The sequence below is a fragment of the Argopecten irradians genome, chromosome 3 (genome assembly GCF_041381155.1).
Source record: "Argopecten irradians isolate NY chromosome 3, Ai_NY, whole genome shotgun sequence".
Lineage (NCBI taxonomy): Eukaryota > Metazoa > Mollusca > Bivalvia > Pectinida > Pectinidae > Argopecten > Argopecten irradians.
The window spans coordinates 34328758-34353568 of record NC_091136.1 but is presented as its reverse complement, the minus strand read 5'-3'; the positions used below and the strand labels follow the sequence as shown (position 1 = coordinate 34353568).

The 24811-nt window shown below is 33.7% G+C and overlaps 1 protein-coding gene across 11 annotated transcripts in view; it reads left to right on the top strand.

Annotated features, from left to right (window-relative positions):
- LOC138318335 (leucine-rich repeat-containing protein 9-like) overlaps positions 1–24811 on the top strand; it is a 44643-nt gene that overhangs the window by 8491 nt on the left and 11341 nt on the right. For 7 of the 11 annotated variants that reach the window (XM_069260608.1, XM_069260611.1, XM_069260613.1 and 4 more), the window contains exons 8-27: positions 353–508; positions 2377–2514; positions 5984–6078; positions 8686–8817; positions 11112–11297; positions 12343–12466; positions 12898–13015; positions 13449–13509; positions 13844–13911; positions 14093–14211; positions 14643–14791; positions 16575–16761; positions 17051–17107; positions 17579–17710; positions 18012–18278; positions 18586–18696; positions 19684–19971; positions 20396–20518; positions 22080–22160; positions 24441–24616. In XM_069260608.1, coding sequence (XP_069116709.1) covers positions 353–508; positions 2377–2514; positions 5984–6078; positions 8686–8817; positions 11112–11297; positions 12343–12466; positions 12898–13015; positions 13449–13509; positions 13844–13911; positions 14093–14211; positions 14643–14791; positions 16575–16761; positions 17051–17107; positions 17579–17710; positions 18012–18278; positions 18586–18696; positions 19684–19971; positions 20396–20518; positions 22080–22160; positions 24441–24616 — 2768 coding nt within the window. Of the gene's footprint in view, positions 1–352; positions 509–2376; positions 2515–5983; positions 6079–8685; positions 8818–11111; positions 11298–12342; positions 12467–12897; positions 13016–13448; positions 13510–13843; positions 13912–14092; positions 14212–14642; positions 14792–16574; positions 16762–17050; positions 17108–17578; positions 17711–18011; positions 18279–18585; positions 18697–19683; positions 19972–20395; positions 20519–21204; positions 21229–22079; positions 22161–24440; positions 24617–24811 lie in introns of all 11 variants that reach the window. The other 4 variants (XM_069260616.1, XM_069260615.1, XM_069260614.1 and 1 more) reach the window with 3 other exon arrangements.

Here is a 24811-nt window from a genome sequence, read left to right as displayed (position 1 = left end):
ATTCATTTGCAATTAGATACATCCAGTTTTCCAGAATTCTGTTGCAAGGTTTGACCATTCTTCTAATTCAGCAGATGTTCAGAAATTATGGCATCTGAGCACAATAAGTTTTTAATAATAACTGGCTATGTAATATATATTCTGACAGAATATTTAGTATATATGTACCTATCTGACATATCATTGTGCAATTTTGATTCATTGATAAATCTGTTCATTAATAGTCTTTATTAGTATCTCAAAAATGTTATCTAATTTTCATGTGTCAATTTTATTATTTGGTCGGAACTTCATTTCAAGAGTCTTTTCAGCTGATTTATATTAACAAAAGTTGGATATTCTTTCTTTGTAGACAACTGTGATGAAGAAGAAAATGTACTACAATATGAGAGTGAAAACTGTTAAGAGAAATATGGTCGATATTTTATCTAAGATGGAAATATATAAACAGCGTTTACTTGAGTTTCCTCGAGAGCGAATTCGTGCATTAGCAAGTTCAATAAAAGAGGTAAGTTTGACATTTTGATACTTACTTTTTGTGCATTCTTTTGATTTAAATTCTCTTTAAATTTTTGCTGATCATTGCTAAAAAACATTACTTTCTGTTTTAAAAAGTGTTTTTATTCAAGAATTTTTTGTTTTTTATTATAGAAATTAATTTTTGACATTTGTCTTTTTTTTTCACTTTCGTTTGCCAGTGTGATAGATAGATTTTTAATTCTTTTTCATTTTCTTTGATAAAAAATGCTACTTCTATTTATCAATTAAATCTTTAGCACCTTTTTTTAATTAATAAGATCAAATATCATAGTAACTTTCTGTGTGTGTTTTTATGTAAAAAAGAAAAGAAAAAAAATCAACAAAAACAAAAACTGTGAAATATTTTGCTTTATGGATGTGATATAGTTAGTTACTGAAGCTGGAAGTGTTGCTACGAAAGCCATAGTATATAGAAAGCTAGATTAAGATATAAGTTTTGATAGGATAATGTTTAAAGATCAATAAAACAAAATCTGCCATTGGTGACTGTGGCTATTTCCAGAGAAATCAGATTAATTCCATATTTCATTTATCTTTATTTCAATCATATTTTCTGAGGATCACTTCAAGCATATCAGATAGTGAAAGAAAAGCATATGTTTTGTGAATTACTAACGATACATAATTTCCTATTAACCATGACCAGTAATTAAGATTTGAAAAATACTTCATACTTTATTAGCATAGAAAATATAAAGAAAAATAAACTAACAAACGACTGAATTCCCAAAAATGATTGAACCCTAGTAATGTCAATATTTGGTGTTAAATTCAGATTGTAATTAATTTTCAATAATTCCCTCTGAATGTTGCTCTACAGTTCATTTTTTTTAATTTTCTTTTGATGCAACCAGTTTCCATTTAACAGAAATGCCATGATTAAAGAGGAACTGATAAATAGTCTTAGGCTGCTTAGCACTATTTATTATGGAATTAATTTGGTTTAAATTGAATTACCTGTTTCCTATATCTTTCCTGAGGATATGCTTTTGATGTACATAAAGGCATTTTTCTTTATTTGCAAGGCTTCAGGAACTGTAAGAAATCATTAGTCCTTTTTTTGTTTCAAACTCCTGCATTGGAGCTGACATATGAATTAGTGATGTAAATAATAGTTTTATTTAGTTAGATTACAACAAGTACTAAATAATAAAGAGAGTAATCAGTTTTGTCAGGTTTAATTAAAGTACTGAACATAATAATCAATTCTGAAGTCAGTAAAAAAAAAATTTTAAGGCAATACATTAAGGTAGGCTGTTAATTGTAACCTGGTTCTTGAAAGTTATAACACAGAGCTAGAGTGCAAACTGAATTGGAAATTCATGAGGAATCATCTTATTTTAAAAGCACTTTCCTCGACTTTGATATTTGTAGTACCAGAAGTCCTAGTAATTGTACATAACACAAAATGGATTTTGTTGTGATGTAAATTTCCAATAACAATGAAACAGCATGATAGAAATAATTTATTTACAATGTGTTATAAGTTTGTTGATATCATTATTACAGGCAAAATAATTATGAGAGAAAAAATAAATTACATATTGGATTTTTTTTCTTAGTTTGAATTATATTAGAATTTAGTATTAATAACATGAACTAATAATGCTTAAAAAAAAAATTTAAAAAAAAGAAGACAAAAATGAGTTTTTTTTAAAGTTCCAAATTTTAAAGCCATACTCCATTCATTAAAAGTTTAAACCTAATGACAAGAATGACTTCACATAGATATTTGCATGAACACTTATAATTAAGTAGATATAAGGTTTGAATTAACATCACCAAGTCTTGTAAAATTATAGAAATTGTATCTCCACGCCAACCTAAAACTTTCAGGTGCGAACAGAACTTGAGGAAATGCATGATTTCAGCAATATGGTGCCTATCCGCAAAGTCTCCAACTCATCTAACGATGAGGAAGAGATTGATGATGAGGATTGTGAACTTGTTTTGGCAGTTGAAATAGAGAACCAGGTGATCAAATGTTGTCTTTAGCACTAACGGCCTGTATATAGTTCTTACCCCTGTCAACACCCATCCTGATTGGTTTGTAGTTGTCCCTTAATCTTTGCATATTTACTCACCGTTATTGACCTTTAACCTCTAACTGTCCAACTCACAAATTAACCACACAAACCTACTTAGTTTAGTAGCATACAACTGATTTCTGCTTCGAAACCTTAAAATGTAGCTTAGATAATTACAAAAAGTAGAACTTTGATAATGTACATGCGTGATTGTAAAATTGCATCGATTTATAAATTATATGAATATTTAGATTAAAGTTTTCCATGAAGGAATCCCATCACATAAAGCTTTTCTACAAATTTCTCTGCAAGATTTGCTGATAGATGCTCTTCAGGTTATAATTAATATGTTGTATAGTATGTGTATTTGATTTTTTTGTTTGATCAAACAAAATACTGTTAATCATGAAGCAATTATGTATAAAATAAATCTAAAATGTATATTTTGTAATGTATGCATTGTTTGTTTGACCTAGCTAATAAAATCTCACGGACAGACTTGATGAAAAGATGTAATGACCAATTAATCAGTATCGAGTAATTAGAAATGACAGATTTCAGGAGTGAAATGATACCCAACAGAAATCATGGGGATTTGTATAATGAAAAAGAGCAATATCCTTAAAACAAATTATGTTTCCTGGAATTCATAGCTGAGAGCTGATGCAATAAAAGAAACTAGAAACCATTAATTACATGGATGAGTTATGATTCACCTTAATCAGAGATTTAAATGATAAAGTACCTTAGAAAACAAGATGATCATGAGCTGCTAATGTCAGGGATTTGTATGTTTTCTTTAATGTTGTTGAAACTTTTAAAGTCGACCAAATTTATTATGTAATGTGGAATACTCCAAGGAACTGTTGGTTACGAAAATGGATAAAGAAAGTTACTGATCTGTGCTCATGGTTACCAGGATTTTGATTACTTTGGTCTCATATTTCAGGCACATGTATTAAATAAGATAATCACAATACCATTAATAATCTCCTAAACAACCCTTCGTAATGTTGAAATGCATTTTTGTCAGACTAATATTTTGGGTGACAATTCTATAAACACTGGGTTTCACTGGACTAATATCAAAGGATGTTGCCTGAAAATTACATGTATGTTTGCAGTGCATGGACATTCTTAGAGCAAATTACCTCAATATAATGTATTGTAATATTTTTTCTGCATGATTGGCAAGGTAACATATTGTAGGACAATCATAGTGTTAATTTATATTACATGTATTAGTAAGATATTGATATATAGTGTTATTTTTTACTCACAAAATCCAATTACTTACCGGTGTTTCTACAATGTGGTGTACTGCCTCTTTGATATGTCTGCTAATTCAATTATAAACCTGGCATATTGGATAGTGTGTGTGTACAGTAATGATCATTGTTTTTCCAAATCAAGATGTTTCTTGTTTCATTGGCAAAAAAAAAAAAAAAAAAAGGAATATTTGAAGGGAAAGGGATTTAGAGAGAAGAGAATATAACTTTATTATTGAATCTAATCTATCTTGCACATGTGTCATGGGTCTCGATGACCTGTGCCTGATCCCCATTGTAATATTTTGTGATTGCTTTCATTCAGAGTTATCTTTATGAATTTTGTCCCTCCTATTAAGATAAACAGACTGACTTTTAAAAACCAATAGTGCAACTGAGCCTTGATTTACTAGTCCAGGTTGGTCTGTAGTCTATAATCTCTGAGGAGAGGATTAGGGGTTTGTAAACCTATCACAGAGCCTTGTAATTACACCATGTTAGTGGATTGTACTTTATTTAGTGATATCTTAGTATATATTATAAATCGTATAAGTGTGGCAGGGTTTTAAATCTCTGATCCGTACGTATAATTCCTTACTTAGCAATGTCATTATGTATCATTCTGTGTTTACCATATGTATGAAAAAATGTGTAGGACCTTATAATGAGCTACAATGTATTTTGTTAAAAAATGAACAGAAAAATCCAAACTTCCTCCTGACATGTTCAGCTAGTTTGTATATTGCTATACACATGATCACTATGTCATTTTACTGCACTCTGCCTTTTCAGGTCTGAACTCCTAGACAATTTCACTCCACTTAAACGGTCACTTTGCATCTCACAAAATCAATATTTATTTTGCTTTAATATCATAAATATAGTCGATCAGTAGATTGAGGTCTTTCAAAATTTTATTTTAGTCCTGATTTGCTATTTTGTATATATGCAGTGATCATGTGCTTACAATTAAAAGCTATCAAAGTGAAGTGAAAATATTAGTATGTATATATACATATATATATATATGCACCTTTCAGTTTTATCTGTATACATCTTTAATTTAATATTTATATATTTAGTACAACATACTTGTAACCTTTACCCTCAATCCCCATGTAGACATTTCCTATATAATTTACAAGAACTTATTAGACACTAGTATGAAGCATGTAAATGTATACTACATACTTAGGGTATTCTATATTCCTATTAACTTGATGTACTGTATGGGTAAAGTTACTAGTACATGTACATACATGGAAAAGATTCTGACAGTACAGCTCTGCAAACTATTTTCTCCCCTGAACTTTAACTGTCAAAAGATTGTGTAGGTCAATTTGAAGGGACACCAGAATGTGACCGCCTAGTGGGATGTCGTCAGATCCTCTATAGAATAGAGTGACAATAAGGATCTGTATTATCTTGTCCAACTTGTAAAAAATCATACAATGATGATGATATGAAGTAAAGGACATTACCCTTGTTGATCTATAGGAATGTGACTTTATTTGGAGTAGGAGGCTGACAATCTTATCCAATCTATATAGTTCTGCTATCAACATCATCTGGAGTGTTAGGTTCAATATTTGCAAAAGAATCTGAAAATTAAGGATGGATTTCATTTGATTACTGTTGCAGCATGTGGTATAAAGTTGTCTTGTATTGTGAGTTCCTATCCGTTATCCAGATAGAATATCATAGGAAAGGGGAGGATGGGATAACAGGATAGTAAGAACTAACCCAAAATAGAGCATTGACCTCAACATTACATTACTAAGATGTTTCGTAACCAGAGCAGATGCACAGTGGCATATGATAGTCTTAACACTATCAAAATGTAATCAAACTATGCACCCTGCTGGGAGACATTGAAACTGTAATGACATGAGAATGAATTATTGAGATGATAAATTGAAAAGAATTATTCAATGCATTTCTTTGGTTTCTTATGAATTGAATCTCAGTTTGTCAAATAATGAATAAGCAGTTATTCAATGTAAAGAATCTGACATAACAATTTTGTGATTTTTGTGATTTTTTTTTCAGAAACAGAAATTTTAGATATTGATTATCTAATTGTATAGAATTTTGTGTTTGTTAACCTGTATGACTAATGACCATTGTTTATTTTTGTTTATCTGACAGGCAAGATTACAACATTTAGATGAAAATGGATCATTTGCGGCCAAATTGACAGCAATTAAGGAGCGAGTAAAGAAATGGGAAAAGAAATGTGTTGAGTAAGTGAAAAACATTTTTAGTTTAAACAGGAAATTTCTATGGTATATCGGTCAAGTCGACTGATTTATTGATTTATACATTGGATCTGAAGTGTAGAAAAGGTGTACTACTCGGCTGTAGAATACAGGTTAAACTGTATACAACTTTTGTGTGAACAGTTGCAGCCTGAGAAGTAAATACGTATATCACCCAAGGCTTCATTGAATGTCTTAAAGCCCCCTCCAATAAAAAAAAAACAAGAAAAAAAACCCACTGGTATGGAATGCGGCAAATAGGCCTACTCATCACTGCAATGCTTTTACTTTTGTTCTCAAAGTTAACGAATTATTGAAATATATATTAAAATATTTCTGAGCATAAAGCTCTGAGTATTGGAGTAAGTTATAGCCTAAGTGATACTGTTGTGGACTACTACCACAAGATAGTGCTAAATATTAGTATATCACCACAATTGTCATAATATTTCTTCACATGAAAGATATCTAAATTAAGTTCCGTAATATTTTCCTTTGCTGAGAAATTTAATATCTTTCATGTAAAGAAATATTACCATAATGTGTTGATACATTAAAATTCCTTGATATTTTCCTTTGTTGGGAAATAGATACTTTATCTTGTTTGAAACGAGAACAGTCACATTTGATTCTTTAAATGTCCCCCAGGGATAGGAATAAACATGGTAGTCAGCCCACAACTCTCTCTTATCAGGTTATAGGGTGTAAACAAAGGAATCAATATTTCTGCAAAATCTGCCAAAGTATTTGTTAATTGGAAAAGTGCCAATGTTTAAATCAATTGATGTGGTATACATTATACAAAAATTAATTGTGTATTGCCTTTTTTAACTCAACATAATACACGTGACATGCATTGAGGATTTTTTGTTAGGACTTGATTGGGTTTCTAGCATGTTGTAGCATTTGATAAGAATTAAGTCTAGTTGTACGAAATACTACTAGGCTCTTGACCATAAGGCAATCTTAGGTTGAAAATTTTACTTTGCCAAGAAGGAATGGCGTAACTTTTTAAAAGTCATTTATGATTGACTAGATCACGAGAAAACTTTTCACTTCTGACTCTCTCCTGATTTTATAGGACCTGATCAAAGCGAATCAACATCATATTTTAACAATGATGGTGATAAAGATAACTGTTGCTCTGTTTACCAATTTCCATAAAGATAATGTACTCCCTTCTCATGCAACATACAGAAAGGTGTTCCTTAAAGCCAACAAAGCTGTATTGGTGACACTGCTTAAAGCTTTGCTGTACTGTATTTTGTCATAGAGGGAGCTGCTTATTGCTCTAAACTAGAATGATAGAATTAGGCTGAATAACTAACTGGCACAGTACCTGATTATTTCCTTATAATTTCCTTCGACAGACAATGCAACATGCTGAAAATTGGCAATTTGATACAACAATTTGATTAATTTTGACTAATGCATTTTCCGGGAAAGGCATTGAAAGGTTTCAATTTCCTACAACTATATTGGCACCATCCCTTAGATTTGGAACAAAATAATTATTTCAGTCAGGTTTTGAAAACTTGATATTCCATTTTGCGCTTTGAATAGAATACTTCTTCTTCTCCTACTTAATGGCATGCAGTGTGAATGACAATGGAGCATTTCTATGGTACCGTCAGACAATCCTACTGTTACAGCTATAGCTATTTGGTATTGGAGTGCTAGCTTTGTTGAAAATATGACAGAAATTTAGAATAGGCGAAGACAATAGATAATGATGGAGTTTTGATCGTGCCGCAGCTAGGGAACTGGTGTGGAACAATATTTTTTTCTAGGATATGTGCATTTTACTCCCATCAGTTTCAAGAACATTTTGTATTGCATTATTATAAAATACTTGTGGTTGTGTTAGCAGTATTGAGAGATCAATCATTTTCATAAGAAAAACATTTGATAAGGAGGGATGGCATTCATTTGAATAGCTAAATAAAGCTTTATACTGGTAACTTGAGGGGCAGGGCTTGAAAGCTCATGGCTGTTGCCAAATTCCCTTTTCAATGAAATATTCCAAGATGAAACTTGAATGGTATATAATTAGAAAAGAAATATTCATTATTATCAGAAACTGGATGTTCTGGGGTTTGGGGTGAGACTGTCCCCGTGACACATTAACACCTGAAAGCCATACAAAACTGTGACAAAACTACTACATACATTGTCAATGATGTCATTTATTTTGACACAAACCTATTGCTACTATCTGCTTCTACCAGTATTTATAACTTAAATTTTAACATTTTCCATTAAATGTTCTGTCTTTGCATATTACATATTAATATCTGTCCTTGTATAGGTAGGTAAGGTACCAATTGTAACATCATTTATTTGCTTTAATTAATGTTTATTTGCAAGTGCAAATAACTCTGTGACACACTAAAAATGATTTGTGTACAAAATGGGAGAAAAATTATGAAATCGTCTGTCAGGGTGATAGGGATATCGCATATCACTAACCCAAGTGTTTTTCTTAGGTAGGAATATTCCTTTGTTCTTGTTAATGACAAAACCATGTAAAATTGTTTATATTTCTGTGTTATAGAAATGGAGTAGTGAATACACTTGTACTTTGTGTTATAGGATAGAGAGTTTTATGAAGGAGGCTATGAAGCGGTTACAGCTGAGTTGTGATACACTAGTCAACAGAATGGTCCTGGAGCTGGAGTCTGGGGGCAATGTACGCTTCGAGGAAGGAACCACGTCGGACGTGTGGTAAGATTTACTGTCATAAGGCAGCTTTAGTTCAAAAGACATTAAACTCCCACTACAAGGCCACTTATTCCTATTACTTCCTAGTTCATATTACTGCACCGTCATCTATAGCTTCCTGAAGGGATAACCTGGCCAATCAGCAGTGTGCACAATCCTTAATGTACTAGGGGAACTCATGGGATCCACTGAGCTGTTGGCTAATCATCCCTGAATTACAACTGTCATTGTTGTCAAATTTAATCATTTTCACGATTCAGGGATGTATTTTATTACTGTACAGTTGTTAAATTTTGCAGATGCAAAATTTCGTGATTTACCATTTTGAACCTATTCGCAGGGGTTTATTCTCGCGAATTATCTTTCTAGCCTTTTAGAGTCCCATTCTTATGACAGCCTATAATAAGTGAAAGAGTAATTTTGATCAAGTTTACAAGGTATTCAATTTCGCAATTCTGGATGGACCCACAAATCCAGCAAAATTATAAAACCCACGTCAAATATTAGCAACTATGCAGTAGTTTAACGTCCTATTAACAGCCAGGGTCATGTAAGCACGTGCCAGGTTTAAATAAAATGACATGTTTGAAGACTTTATCATTGTGTTTGTTATACCAACAATACCTTATAAAGGTGAGTATTTAAGTGTTTGAGTTTCTTGTTATCATGATGATGAATTTTAGCACACCTCTCAAAGACAGGGGGGCTTACCGGTATGGAATTACTTTGGCTTTGGCTGTCGAAATCCTAGGTTAAGGTTTTGGTGCAAGTGTTGTATTACTGTTATCTGTCACAACTGAAATTGATTTCTACAATCAATCTTTTTGGATTATAATTGTTGCTATTGGTGTGGACAATCATTTAAAGGAGCCAAATGCTGGATTTTGAGAATTTTAAGAGGCCCAATGGGCCAAAATAGCTTGACTAAGGTTTTGGTGCAAATGTTATAATAAGTATGTTGTCTGTCACAACTGATGTTGATTTCTACAATGAATTTGAACTATAATTGTTGCTATGGGTGTGGACGATCACTTAAAGGGGGGGAATGCTGAATTTTGAGAATTTTAAGAAGCTCACTGGGCTGAAAAGTTTAGTTATGTAATGCTATATTTTATGATACCCAGGTAAACCTGAATTAAATCAACAAAATTTCAGAGGCAAGCTTTGCTCTTGTAGTATTTTCGATAGTTTTGTTTTAACTTGCCGGTTTTCTTCCTGCCATGACCTAGTGTTATCACGGTTTTGTTTTAACTTGTAGGTTTTCCTCCTGCCATGACCTAGTGTTATCACGGTTTTGTTTTAACTTATGGCTTTCCTCCTGCCATGACCTAGTGTTATCATGGTTTTGTTTTAACGTGTAGGTTTTCCTCCTGCTATGACCTAGTGTTATCACGGTTTCATTTTAACTTGTAGGTTTTCCTCCTTCCATGACCTAGTGTTATCACGGTTTTGTTTTAACTTGTAGGTTTTCCTCCTGCCATGACCTAGTAGTATCACAGTTATGTTTTAACTTGTAGGTTTTCCTCCTGCCATGACCTAGTGTTATCACGGTTTTGTTTTAACTTGTAGGTTTTCCTCCTGCCATGACCTAGTAGTATCACAGTTATGTTTTAACTTGTAGGTTTTCCTCCTGCGATGACCTAGTGTTATCACAGTTTTGTTTTTACTTGTAGGTTTTCCTCCTGCCATGACCTAGTGTTATCATGGTTTTGTTTTAACTTGTAGGTTTTCCTCCTGCCATGACCTAGTGTTATCACAGTTTTGTTTTATCTTATAGGTTTTCCTCCTGCCATGACCTAGTGTTATCACGGTTTTGTTTTAACTTGTAGGTTTTCCTCCTGCCATGACCTAGTAGTATCACAGTTATGTTTTAACTTGTAGGTTTTCCTCCTGCGATGACCTAGTGTTATCACGGTTTTGTTTTTACTTGTAGGTTTTCCTCCTGCCATGACCTAGTGTTATCATGGTTTTGTTTTAACTTGTAGGTTTTCCTCCTGCCATGACCTAGTGTTATCACAGTTTTGTTTTATCTTATAGGTTTTCCTCCTGCCATGACCTAGTGTTATCACGGTTTTGTTTTAACTTGTAGGTTTTCCTCCTGCTATGACCTAGTGTTATCACGGTTTTGTTTTAACTTGTAGGTTTTCCTCCTGCCATGACCATGTGTTATCACGGTTTTGTTTTAACTTTTAGGTTTTCCTCTTTCCATGACCTAGTGTTATCACGGTTTTGTTTTAACTTGTAGGTTTTCCTCCTGCCATGACCTAGTGTTATCATGGTTTTGTTTTAACTTGTAGGTTTTCCTCCTGCCATGACCTAGTGTTATCACGGTTTTGTGCGACAGACTTTAAGGATCATGGCATATCCGGTGTGAAGATCCATCGGATCATCAGGGTCCACAACCGAATGTTACGGACCCAGTTTGATGAGAAGTTAGTGTCTATTGTGGACGATAATGATGGCGAGTTCTACCCTTGTAATAGGTATACAACCATTCTGACCACAATTTTATAAAATTAAGGGAGTGAAAAATCATTCAAAAATTTATTTTAATATGAAGCTTTCTTCAAATTTGAATTTCATACATATTCAATTATTGATTATTGATATGTTCTTAGTGTAGGCAGTTGTAACCTCTTTGAACAGTAGCAATTCACTTTGGACAACAGTAGCAATTTACTTGGGACAATTTTAAAGGGACATGAACCTAAATAAATTTTGAAAGTTTGAGTAAAAAACATATTCATGATGTGTCAGATACCTTACTATTATAGTACAATTATTGAACAAATATGTCCAATAAAATAATTAGAAAGGGAATTCTATATTTTGGAGTAACCCAGGTCGAGAAACAATGATGACTGAGATAAAATAGTAGCATTGTACTTTAGTGACCTCCCACAATGCACTGCAAAATAAAGTAAACGTAAACAAAATGGTGGGTCAAATACGTGGAGGAAGCGTACACGCACAAATTCTGATAGAAACGGAGTACGGCAAGTGTCATTAACATATGCAATTGTGAAAAAAGGTAAATATAAATGGATCACAGCAATACAAAAGACAGGGGCAACTTTATACTTACGTCATGTACATGTACCATTACGGCTAGACCCCCTTCCCTTTGCGGTGCCCTGTCAAATGAAATCCTTCGTTTGATTTTCGATTTATATCATTCTAATGTAATGTCATTGTAATGAAACCATCAATAAATATCTGAAAATCATATCTAACCATACAGAACTACTTATTTTAGGTTTATGTCCCTTTAAATCTTTACCATACACATTTAGTCCCACTAACTGTGTATTAAATCTTATTCAGTGCATATGTACTAAGTACTTTTGATTTAGATATGCCTGTGAAACAGAAATGGAATATTCTGTTTCTGAATCAGATTAAAACATTTGGCTTTTATCAAAATTTGTAAGTTATTGTATATGTATATACACTCCATAATTTGTTAAAATTATTTAACAACAATACATTTTAATTCTTTTAAATGTGATGTTTTTTGTTATGTAACAGAAACACATCCTATAAGAAGCAGTTAGAGTACTTGTTTTGGATGTGGGACCCATTGCTCCTTGGTGGTGTACAGGAACCGATGCGAGTATTAGAGGAGGGCTACATGGACTCTAACACCTACAAGGTCAGTGCTGATAAAACTGTCAGTTAGAGGAAGACAAGTTATAGAATATAGAATTCAGCTATAATTGTAAAACCTGCCTTAGTGACCACCTCTGTATAAAGACCACCTGTTTAATAAGACTACTTTGTTAGAGCACAAATATTCAATTTCAATACAATTTGACCTCTGTATTAAGATCACTTGGCTACTTATTTTTTAGTCCTTTGTTTTTTTGGCTCTTGGAATGGCCTATTATAGAAAAGTTTGGTTTTTATATTTGACCAAACTAATTCTAAAAAGTTGTTTCATTTAAAACCAATAATAATATTATAAAGATTTGCAGGTTTAGTAGTATAATTTTAGATAATATAGTTCATGGTAGGAAGTTTTCTGTTCAATTCAAATTGTAAACTATAAACGAATATCATGATAATTTTTGTTTGTTTCATCAGGACCTTGGGCGGGATGGAGCTGTGCCTCTAAGTAACAGCCTGAGTTTGGCTGACCGCCACAGAATCAAACATCTTACAAAGACTTCCAATAAAGTGGACGCCTGTCCATTCAGATATGGTGAGTTTATTTTTTTTACACTATTTTACAAACAAATTTTTTTTGTGTTTATTGTACATCCTGTTAACTGCCAGGGTCATTTAAGGATATGCCAGGTTTAGGTGGTAGAAAATAGCTGGGGTACCCAAAGACAACTACAAACCAATGGCCAGTTCCTGTCCAAGTGGGTTTCACTCTTGATACCGGGTGGTGGACAGCTAGTGGTATGTCGGAACACTTCAACCACTTTGCTATAGCAGCGCCATTTTACAAAGTGGAAGACAGTTTTTAAGAATCATGAACATAATGTTACAAAAGTAGAGAACAAATTCAGGAATACATTATTTCACCATGATTTCACAGATATATAGAATCAATATACTGTACTACTCTTTGGCAGTGAATTGTAATTCTGAAGAAGATAGTTTTAAGGAAAGCTTTGTTTACATTTCAGGTCAGTTAATAATTTCTAAGGTCTACTTGGGTAAAAGTGTGAAGGCTATGGATGATCGACAGTAAGTAAAGCTATATATATAAATGTGATTATAAATAAATCTACAGAACCTTTTTTTGGCCATATTAGCATTAATCAGGTGTCATGAAAGTTAGATGTCATTGATCTATTACTTCAGCCGCTTTTAAAAATTCAATTTTTAAATGGTGTACATGTTCAGTTTCTGTTATGCAAATAGATTATTAATAAAACAAACACCTTTATGTACATCTATAATCTATATCTATTGGAAATGAACAAAATTGATAAAGATGCATGCAAAAATACTACATGTAAACAAAATTTGATTTACATATTTGTAGATTCATTACAAAGAGGTTTGATTTTTTTTTCAGGATAACAAGATTGTCGTATCCCAAAATAGATGCAGTGTTTAAACCTCGAAAAATGTGCCAAGGAATAGGTATGTATTGTCATATCATCTCACCATGGTCTCATCTGACTTAATATTAGCAGACTTAATATCTACTAACGGAATATCAGATTTTTAGAATACAGACATACATTGATATGCGTCATATGATAAGAGTATGTTTTCAGGTATACTACCAGCTATAAATCAATATTGCTGGGTTTTGTTTTAGAATCACATGGAGATGGGTCAAACTCGTGTGAGTGCAGTTCTAGGCAGTGTGAATGGTATATATTTGACAATGAATTGGTGCTTCCAGAATATATAGTGGAATTTGAATATATAACAAAGGTGAGTGAGGTTTCTTCCCAATTGTCAACGTAAAATTATGAAAATTGTGTGTTTATATTTTGATGAATGTTTTTTTTTTTAATCGCCTGTGACCATAGTTTGCGATTGCAATACTATGGTGTTACTTTTCCGGCGGTGGCATTGTCGTCAATATTTCTTTGTTAAGTTTTACGTTTAACTCTGTTTCTCAAAAAGTTTAAGTCCAATTCTAACCAAACTTTAGACATAGCTGAAGGACATCACTATTAATACCTCAACACACCTAATTATTGCAGGATTCATTTCAGGCTGTGGGATTCAGAGGCTGTAAACTATGCCTGTTTTTTCCTCCTCTCAGATATTTTTGAATATTCCATTATAGTTGTGTAATAAATCAACAATGCGGTACGCGAAATACTTATAATTACGTGTAATTCTTGTGTTGTTCACAGTTCCGACCCAGATCACCATTCTCTTACTTCAATGACCTGTTACTAGACAATCGTGAGTGTAAACTGCCAGCTGTACCACACAGTGACGAGGAGAAGCAGTCAGACGAGGATGTTCTTAACATGGAACCGGTCGCAAAGCAAAGACCAAGGTACGTAGATCCATGCATCTATTTATTTCTGAATCATATACAGTATAACCCCTATAACTGGAACAACAGGGGACCAAATCAATAGTTTGAGGAATACAGTCAAACAGTAGGGGACCAAATCAATAGTTCGAGGAATACAGTCAAACAGTAGGGGACCAAATCAATAGTTCGAGGAATACAGTCAAACAGTAGGGGACCAAATCAATAGTTCGAGGAATACAGTCAAACAGTAGGGGACCAAATCAATAGTTCGAGGAATACAGTCGAACAGTAGGGGACCAAATCAATAGTTCGAGGAATACAGTCGAACAGTAGGGGACCAAATCAATAGTTCGAGGAATACAGTCAAACAGTAGGGGACCAAATCAATAGTTCGAGAGACAGTCACAAATCATAGTAGGGGACCAAATCAATAGTTCGGGAATTCGAACAGTAGGGGACCAAATCAATAGTTCGAGGAATACAGTCGAACAGTAGGGGACCAAATCAATAGTTCGAGGAATACAGTCGAACAAGGGACCAAATCAATAGTTCGAGGAATACAGTCGAACAGTAGGGGACCAAATCAATAGTTCGAGGAATACAGTCGAACAGTAGGGGACCAAATCAATAGTTCGAGGAATACAGTCGAACAGTAGGGGACCAAATCAATAGTTCGAGGAATACAGTCAAACAGTAGGGGACCAAATCAATAGTTCGAGGAATACAGTCGAACAGTAGGGGACCAAATCAATAGTTTGAGGATATGGTTGGGACCATGTGATTAATTCAACAAATGGGGGGTACTCGAGGAATGCGGTTTGAGTTTGAGGGGTTATACTGTATGTAATATTATTTTGGGTCTAATATTATAGATGCCACATTTGTCACATGGTTAACATGTCTGGTAGACATGATAGCATTCAAACCCTTGTACTAGATCACAGTTTGAGGTTCTCATGGACCAGTTGCAAGTTTTCTGTGTAACATGTGTTTCCCTCATTTGTCTCCTTGTTCCTCTCATCTCCCTTGTTGTCAGAAGAGCATAAACATAATTAGGGCCCCGCATCGAGATGCGGGTGCCCTATAGTAATCAGGTTGTCCGTCTGTCCGTCCGTCCGTCTGTCCGTTTTTTTTCTTTTGCACATTAATGATGGAAGGGAGTGGAGTATTTTCCCCATATTTTACATGATGATTCCCCATCCATCCTAGATCTGCTTGGTAATTTTTCAGGCTGAAATTAAATTAAAAAATCGGCCATCTTGGATTTTAACATTTAAAAAAATCACAATGTTGTTGCTCTTAACTGATAAACATTTTGTTATAACATTATGATGCAAAGTTGTTCAGAATTAAACAAGGAGTTGACTGTCCAAAGGTAAGGTCATGGGCCAAGGTTACTAAGTCAAAGGTCAAGGTCAAATTTATTTGAGTTAATTGTATGCTCTTAATGTAATGTTAGCTTGGAATCAGGATTCAAGTTAAATACTTGGAAGACTTTTTCCAAAGAATTATAATAATGTACCATCATCGGTTTCCCAATTAATGTTGACATTAATTATTTATTAGCAACATATAGCTAACACGGAAGAATTCGTTGTCAAAATACTACTTTTCCACTTAAGCACGTCAGACACATAGCGGGGCCCTTTCTGACGTGTCAGTGTTCTAGTTTTTGTCAGAAATTATTATAATTATTAAAAACAAAAACACAAACAATTTATAAATAAATGAAACCTTATACTTGGATGTAGGAGCTGAAGAGTTACAAAGTCGAGAAAAAACAGTTTATATTTGATTTCAGGATGGTTGGTTTAACTGATGAACTGCTCCTAAAGACTGCCAATACAGATACCTTAGACAACATTACCGTGCTCAACCTGCATGGTAATGGTCTAACAAAGCTACGGTCCTTACAGGCCCTCAAGGCCCTTCGTAGACTAGTGGTCAGCTTCAATGACCTCAGCAAGCTTGATGACTTGGCTTATACGGTAAGAGACATAATGAAAACTTGTCCTTGTTGTGATGTAATGAGATATTGTCAAATGGTTTATTTGCCACCTGTATTATTAAGGATCTCTCATCTGCTGTAAGACTAAAATAATTTCAAAAGTTTCCAAAGGTAGAAATTTGAATGAAGTGTCAATTTGATTTTATATTCAAGATTTTGGAACTACAAAAGAAATCAGTTTTTACATAAGTGTTGCATATATTACCTGGTCATATCACTATTTTAATCAAATAACATCAACTCATTTTATGTTTTTGGATAATTTTCAGAGTTTAGAATACTTAGATGCAAGCTTTAATAAAATTTCAACATTAGAAGGATTGAAGGTAAGCCTGTGATGTCAGTGTTAAGCTTGGAAATGCTATCCTGTTTAAAGTTGTACTGAAATGTAGACTTTTAGTAATTGATTTAGTTGAAATCGGTATACTACTGTAACGGTGAAACCAATTCATCACATTTATCTCAATGACTATTTACTGTATACATATTTATTATGATGCAGTCAAATTTTCGCTCAAAATTGGTTTTTAAAAGGTTAGCAAAGTGATTAATTCTAACATTCATCATAGAAGTTATTGATGCTAGTTTTATATAGAAAATATTATTAGTGCAATCTGATTTTAACATAAAATGCCTAGCATGAAAAGTTCTAAAATATGATTACCGCTGAACCATATATGTATATTTATATACAATTATAGGTATTGTAGTGTATTACATAATGATCATGGCTACCAGGATATATGTAAAGATCAACATTACTAGTGCTTTTCAATATTATAAATATTGCTTTACAGAATATGTACAAACTGAAGTTTCTGGACTTAAGTTGGAATAAGCTGTTACATACGAGAGACGAGTTGTCTATTCTCAGGAAGCACATCTCTAATCTAGTCACACTGGACCTGAGGAACAACAACTGGCAAAAGGTGGGGACACCTAAAGCTTTATCTGAGTAATACCATTAACCCAAAGTTTGGAATCAATTAGAAAAGTTAGAATGAACCTAAAAACAATATGTACAGCTTCAATGATTTAAACAGAACAATTGTTTGCCGTTTGCTTCAGATAAACTTCATCTACAAAGGCAATATTTCATATATTCAACTTTTTGAATTCAGAATATCAAATTCCTTTATCACCAGTATAAATATTTTTGTCGTTTGCATAAAATGCCATATAATTTTACCATGTATTATATCTTAATGCTCCTGTAATTTTCTGCTTCAGCCTGAAAATCTGAGGTTGCGAGTGATTGGTCGACTGAAGTCCTTGACCTTACTCGATGGGTCAGCAGTGACTGAAGGTGAGGCAACATCAGCTTTGAGGGTGGCAGCAGGGTCAAGGATCTCACAGCTTTCCCTACTAACGCATGGCCGCACGGACGAATCAAAACCACGCTCTCTTAACTTACAGGCAGTTGCTCAAATATTGGAGAAAATTAGTCGATTAAAACCTGAAAAAATTGGGGAATCGGACAGCATGTGGTATACCAAGGTAAAGCCTCTTACACATCTATCAAAATATGTAAACTTTGAAAGATGTTCTAGTTTGAAAAATAATACATATGGAAATGGTTTCCCTCTTTCAACCTCTATTTGTTAAAAACTTCAATGATAATTAACTAATTTATGTAAATGTTGCTTAGTTGAGACATGCATATAGTTTTTTTATTTACAACCCTCAGAAGTGATTTTCAGAAAGCCTTTTTGATGATGAAAGAATGCTACTTCATATATACCTACTAGGTATTTGGCATTGCATTGTATAGAACCCTGATTTTATGATAATTAACATTAATTAGGTAACTACACTAAACATGGACAATCAACACATCACTAAGCTGTCGGGCCTGGAGAGGATGGACAACCTCCGATTCGCCTCCTTCAACAACAATGATATCACCAAGATTGAGGTAAGCTTTCACTTTTAGATTTATTTATGAAAAGGAAAAATGAGAATTGGTGGTTTGTCATATTGTGCTGAGCTTAAAAGAAAAAAATATTAGAAAAGTTTGACTGGTAATCTTTAAAATAGATTGTGTTTTATAGGGTTATCAAAGAATTTTATGCATGATGGTTCTGTGACAAGATGAAACTATCTCATAAATTCATAATTCATATTACTAATGTAAAGCTTGCATGATTATTTTACAAATTAATTTTCAGCATAGCTAATTTAAAGGAATTTTTAATGCCAACTAAGTTTTACATTATGCATTCAAGCAATGTAATCCTGGATACACTGATAACTTAAAGTGTTATCAAGGTAACATCAACTTTAAGTTACTGAGGTTTTACTATTATATCAAATTAAATATGTGTATACAAGTTACTGAGGTTTTACTATTATATCAAATTAAATATGTGTATACAAGTTACTGAGGTTTTACGATATCAAATTAAATATGTGTATACAAGTTACTGAGGTTTTACGATATCAAATTAAATATGTGTATACAAGTTACTGAGGTTTTACGATATCAAATTAAATATGTGTATACAAGTTACTGAGGTTTTACGATATCAAATTAAATATGTGTATACAAGTTACTGAGGTTTTACGATATCAAATTAAATATGTGTATACAAGTTACTGAGGTTTTACGATATCAAATTAAATATGTGTATACAAGTTACTGAGGTTTTACGATATCAAATTAAATATGTGTATACAAGTTACTGAGGTTTTACGATATCAAATTAAATATGTGTATACAAGTTACTGAGGTTTTACGATATCAAATTAAATATGTGTATACATGTTACTGAGGTTTTACGATATCAAATTAAATATGTGTATACAAGTTACTGAGGTTTTACGATATCAAGTTAAATATGTGTATACTGGTACCACTCCACACACAATTTAGCTCTTGACATCAATTTATTTGTATATGTAGGGCCTAGATCAGTGTACCAGCTTAGAGGAGCTGTCCCTGGAGAACAACTGTGTGGCGCGACTAGAAGGTATCTCTAAATTGGTAAACCTACGGAGACTGAGTCTGGGAAATAACTATATCACATCTGTGGAGAATGCGGGTCTACAGTTCTTGTTACTACTGGTGTACCTGTCAATGGAGAACAACAAACTGACCACATTAGCCGGAATGCAGAAGATGTCCAGTCTGGTGGAACTGTATGTCGGAAACAACCTCATCTGTAGTGTGAGGGAGGTGTTCTACTTAAAGGTAGAGATTCTATAGGATCAATTAGGTTATGTAATAAGTCATAGATGTTGGCCTGATGTCAGTTTCATTAATTAGTTATACAAATACTATTTTTACAGTACAAATTTACAGAATATATGATATATTTATAGGCCATATAACTATAAATATTGTATATTACCTAGAGACATTTTACCTACATTTAACCTTTATAAGCTGGCCTTGAAATTAAGACATTCAGATATTTTTCTTATTCAACAGTCTTATAGGTATCCAGTATCTGTATGAAGTACTGAGTACAATATAACAAAAAAACATGTGTTCACAGTTTGCTCAATCTTTATCAAAAACTATCATAATTCTGGAGTTATCTCCCATTTTAGTACTTTCCTTTTTCTGTTGCTAACTTGTTATAATAAAAAGACTGATTTTCCGTTTATTACAGTTGCTAGCCAATCTGGTGATACTGGACTTGTTTGGTAACCCAGTTGCTACGGAGATAGACAACTACCGCTTGTTTGTGATATATCACCTGAAGAACCTGAAAGCTCTGGATGGTGTAGCCATTGTAAGTTTGTCTCTGTGTTTCTATGTTATCTCGTGTTCTCAGTGAGCTCATGTGTGTCCCACTATACTACTACATTTCTAAATACTTACAACTTCTATGGTTTGATTTCTATAGCTCTTAATGCAGTCATCAAATTAAAAACAGTTTCCTTGACTCATGGGTTATACTATATACAGTGTACATTTGACCACAGAGATTGCAGTTTGCTTTCTTTCTAATATATGTCTGAGAAATGTGTTTTGTTAGATTGAAAATATGATATAATCAAGAATTGCTGCTTATAGTGTATTTAAAAGAAGTAGAGATCCTTTTGGTATTAAAAAAATTGTAGAATGAAAGAAAGAAAAAAAAACAGTTTTTGAGAAAATACTTCAGAGCCTTTGGCTTTGCATACATAACTTATAGTGAGGATTGAAATCATTATAAAAAATAAAATTACCCAGGTTAACCAGAATAGCAATTGGACATCAGCTTTGATTAGCGTAACACCTGATCTTGCTTTCCAGTTTCATTGTACAGTTAACACTACCACACTCAATCTTAAAGCTAGACTTAGTACTAGTATAGAGTTCATATAATACTGTAATTTATTTGCCTAACTCATGTAGAATTGTTGATATGACATTGTAAGCTGTGTGGATGTGATAACTGGTGTTGTGATGATATGTACTCGATATACTGTCTAGATCATGAAGAAAGTTGGCCAGATGGTGAGCCGCTTTGTCCTATAAATGCTTGTAGATAGTAGAATCATTTTTATAGGCCATTAATTAGTTTTACTAACTATTATCATTGCCAAAAAAGTCATCAATATGAATTTTGCAAGTTCAACTCTATTTTTTAGCAAAAAACAAAAAGTATGAATATTATAAGTTTTGACTGTAGGCTTGACCATATTTAAAATTATCAGATTAACTTGCAGAGGTTCCAGTAAACATATTGACAACAAGCTATGTACATCTACACCCTACAATTGTAATTATTAAGTAGTCGGTCATTTCAGATTTTTTTTTCATTTCTTATTATTGAGAAATCTTATCTATTATTGTGGTGTTGTGTGTATGTGTTGTCATACTCTGCTCAGCATATCTCTAAATATAGGCACACACTTGTATGTAAACATATGCACACATGTGTCGCAACTCTCAATCATTTTGCATGCAATTTTCTGCTTACTAACTTGATGGTATGAAGCCATTTCTCACTCTGATAATTAAGCAGCAGCCCTCTTATACTAAATCAGTCATTATCCTTGTAAAAGATAAACACAAAAAGTATCTGTGTATTGAAATTAAGGTCAGCTCAGTATGTTTTTCCTTCATAACATTTAATCACCTTTTCCATGCTCTTTAATTTTATTATCCAAAAAACATAGTAACTTTATGCAGGTAGATTTGAAATTATCATTTTGTTCTAATTTGATATTATCAGTGATTTATAAGAAGTGGATTCTACAATAATCATTTTTCTACATTTTTGTTTTGGGTTTATGAGGAGGCACAGGAATAAACATTTTTTTAGATCCTTTTTCCTGTCTTATTCTTCAATGCAACAATTTCAGAAAGTGAAGCAATCAGCTCTTAAGCTGATGGACAGGCCCTATTTCTGTGCTAGGAAATTTGTGGGTGACAAAACCTTGTTGGTAAGAGTTGTGAAGTGGACCTTACCTACAGCCACAGCTTGTATAAATCACCAGTAACATTGTAATACTGCTTTCTGTTACTCGTGGATCTTACTAATGAGGAAAAACAAACAGCTGTTCACCCCTAAACTCACATTTAAACTCTCCTAATTTAAACGCTGGAGCAGTTCACTATGGAATTATATGGGTGATTGATTTTAACCATTGAAGTAGACTTTGAGTTTGAGGACAAGTTCATTATGCCAAGTTATTGTTATAACATATTCTAGATGGAAGAGGTTGTGGACATAGACGGTTTAATGAATTCTGAGATTTTGATATCTATATAAGAATTCATTAGAAAATTGATTAAATACCTAGATGAATGATACATTCATATATAATTGTAGCCTAAGCTTAGTTAAGTACATTAATGTGTGATGGTCTCGTACCAAGGTTTGAGGGATAATATTGGACTTACAAAGTTCCTGGAGCCTCTTATTGTGACTGGTTACTACTGAATTAAAAAAACTACAATGGACCCATTAATATCAGGTGCTTTGACTGCTTGTTGGGATAAACAGTTGTTGTGGAGGTTATATGTTGTAAACATCAAACATCTTACAAAGTTCAACTACATGCATCTTTAACTCTTTGTGAAGGCCACCAATTCTGTGATTTATTGTGTATATTAAAAACACATTCAGCTTTAAAATAGTTGGAAGCCAAATTACGAAAGTGTTATTTGACAAATGGTCCAAGTATGCTTATGAAAATATAAGAAATTTTTTATCATGATAAAATTCAGTGCAAGACAAATCTTCTGTAACTGTGTGCTTTATATAATCCTAATGTTACATGCAGTACATTGAGTCAGTGAAAACAAAATCCCTACCCACAAACTCACTTTTTTAACCAAACTTGCGCCGTCCGCCGTGCGTTAACTTTTCACATTTTGAACTTCTTCTCAAGTTCTACCAGTGCGATTTGGCTGATCCTGACATGGTCCCGACAAAGTGTTGTTATTTTTCGGGTCGATCCGAAATCCAAGATGGCCGCCAAAGCCGCCATTTTGAAAATACATTTTGAACTTCTTTTCAAGTTCTACCGGTGCGATTAGGCTAAAACTTGCATGAAATGATCCTGACATGGTACCGACAAAGTGTTGTTATTTTTCGGGTCGATCTGAAATCCAAGATGGCCGCCACAGCCGCCATCTTTAAAACACATTTTGAACTTCTTCTCAAGTTCTACCGGTGCGATTAGGCTGAAACTTGCATGAAATGATCCTGACATGGTCCCGACAAAGTGTTGTTATTTTTCGGGTCGATCCGAAATCCAAGATGGCCGCCACAGCCGCCATCTTTAAAACACATTTTGAACTTCTTCTCAAGTTCTACTGGTTCGATTTGGCTGAAACTTATATGAAATGATCCTGACATGGTCCCGACAAAGTGTTGTTATTTTTCGGGTCGATTTGAAATCCAAGATGGCCGCCACAGCCGCCATCTTGAAAACACATTTTGAACTTCTTCTCAAGTTCTACCGGTGCGATTTGGCTGAAACTTGCATGAAATGATCCTGACATGGTCTCGACAAAGTGTTCTTATTTTTCGGGTCAATCCGAAATCCAAGATGGCCGCCATCTTTAAAACACATTTTGAACTTCTTTTCAAGTTCTACCAGTGCGATTTGGCTGAAACTTGCATGAAATGATCCTGACATGGTCTCGACAAAGTGTTCTTATTTTTCGGGTCAATCCGAAATCCAAGATGGCCGCCACAGGCTCACAGCCGCCATCTTGAAAACACATTTTGAACTTCTTCTCAAGTTCTACCCGTGCGATTTGGCTGAAACTTGCATGAAATGATCCTGACATGGTCCCAACAAAGGCCCTTTGGGCAAACTCTTTTTTAACCAAACTTGCTAATTTAAGCACATATGTGTTTCCCTTCACATTGCATGCCTGGATTCCTTACATGTTATGATTTATTGATGTTTTGTGTATATCTATATTGTATATTGTTCATGTATTTAGTATGGTTATGAAAAAGGTTGTCTGTCTCTCGTTGTTTTTGTACCAATATCTCTAATATTTTGTACATGAATAATTAGTTCATTAACCTGAATAAGTGTAGATACACTGTCATCAACATTCACAATACCTACAGCCAGGTAGATACGGTATCTAAAGTAACTGTAGGATTTGTAAGTCCACATGAAATTGATTATAAACTGGTATATAATTTTGTGAATTGCACCTGACATTCAATCCCTGTACTACTTTACTATGATTGTCAGGAGGCCACTGAAGGAAGCATGGCTAAGGACACGTTCGGAGGCCGTCTTACTCCAGACTTTGTCGCAGAGAAACTCAGCCACTCCAACTTTCAGGATGTACGAGAACTTGACCTTCCTAACTGTTCCATTAGGAGTGTTGACCTTGGAGCCGGAGACACCTTTATTAATCTGCGCAGGTATAAAACACATTAACCTCCCTGCTTTGTCCGTAGGGGCTGTAGTGGCCATTGTTTGTTTGTGTTTATGTCCTTTTCACACCCAGGTTATATAAGGATGTGTTAGGTTTAGGAGGTAGAAAAAAGCCAGAGTATCCACAGAAAAACCACCAATCAGCAGTCAGTACCTGGTTAATGTGGGTTTCAAATTCACTC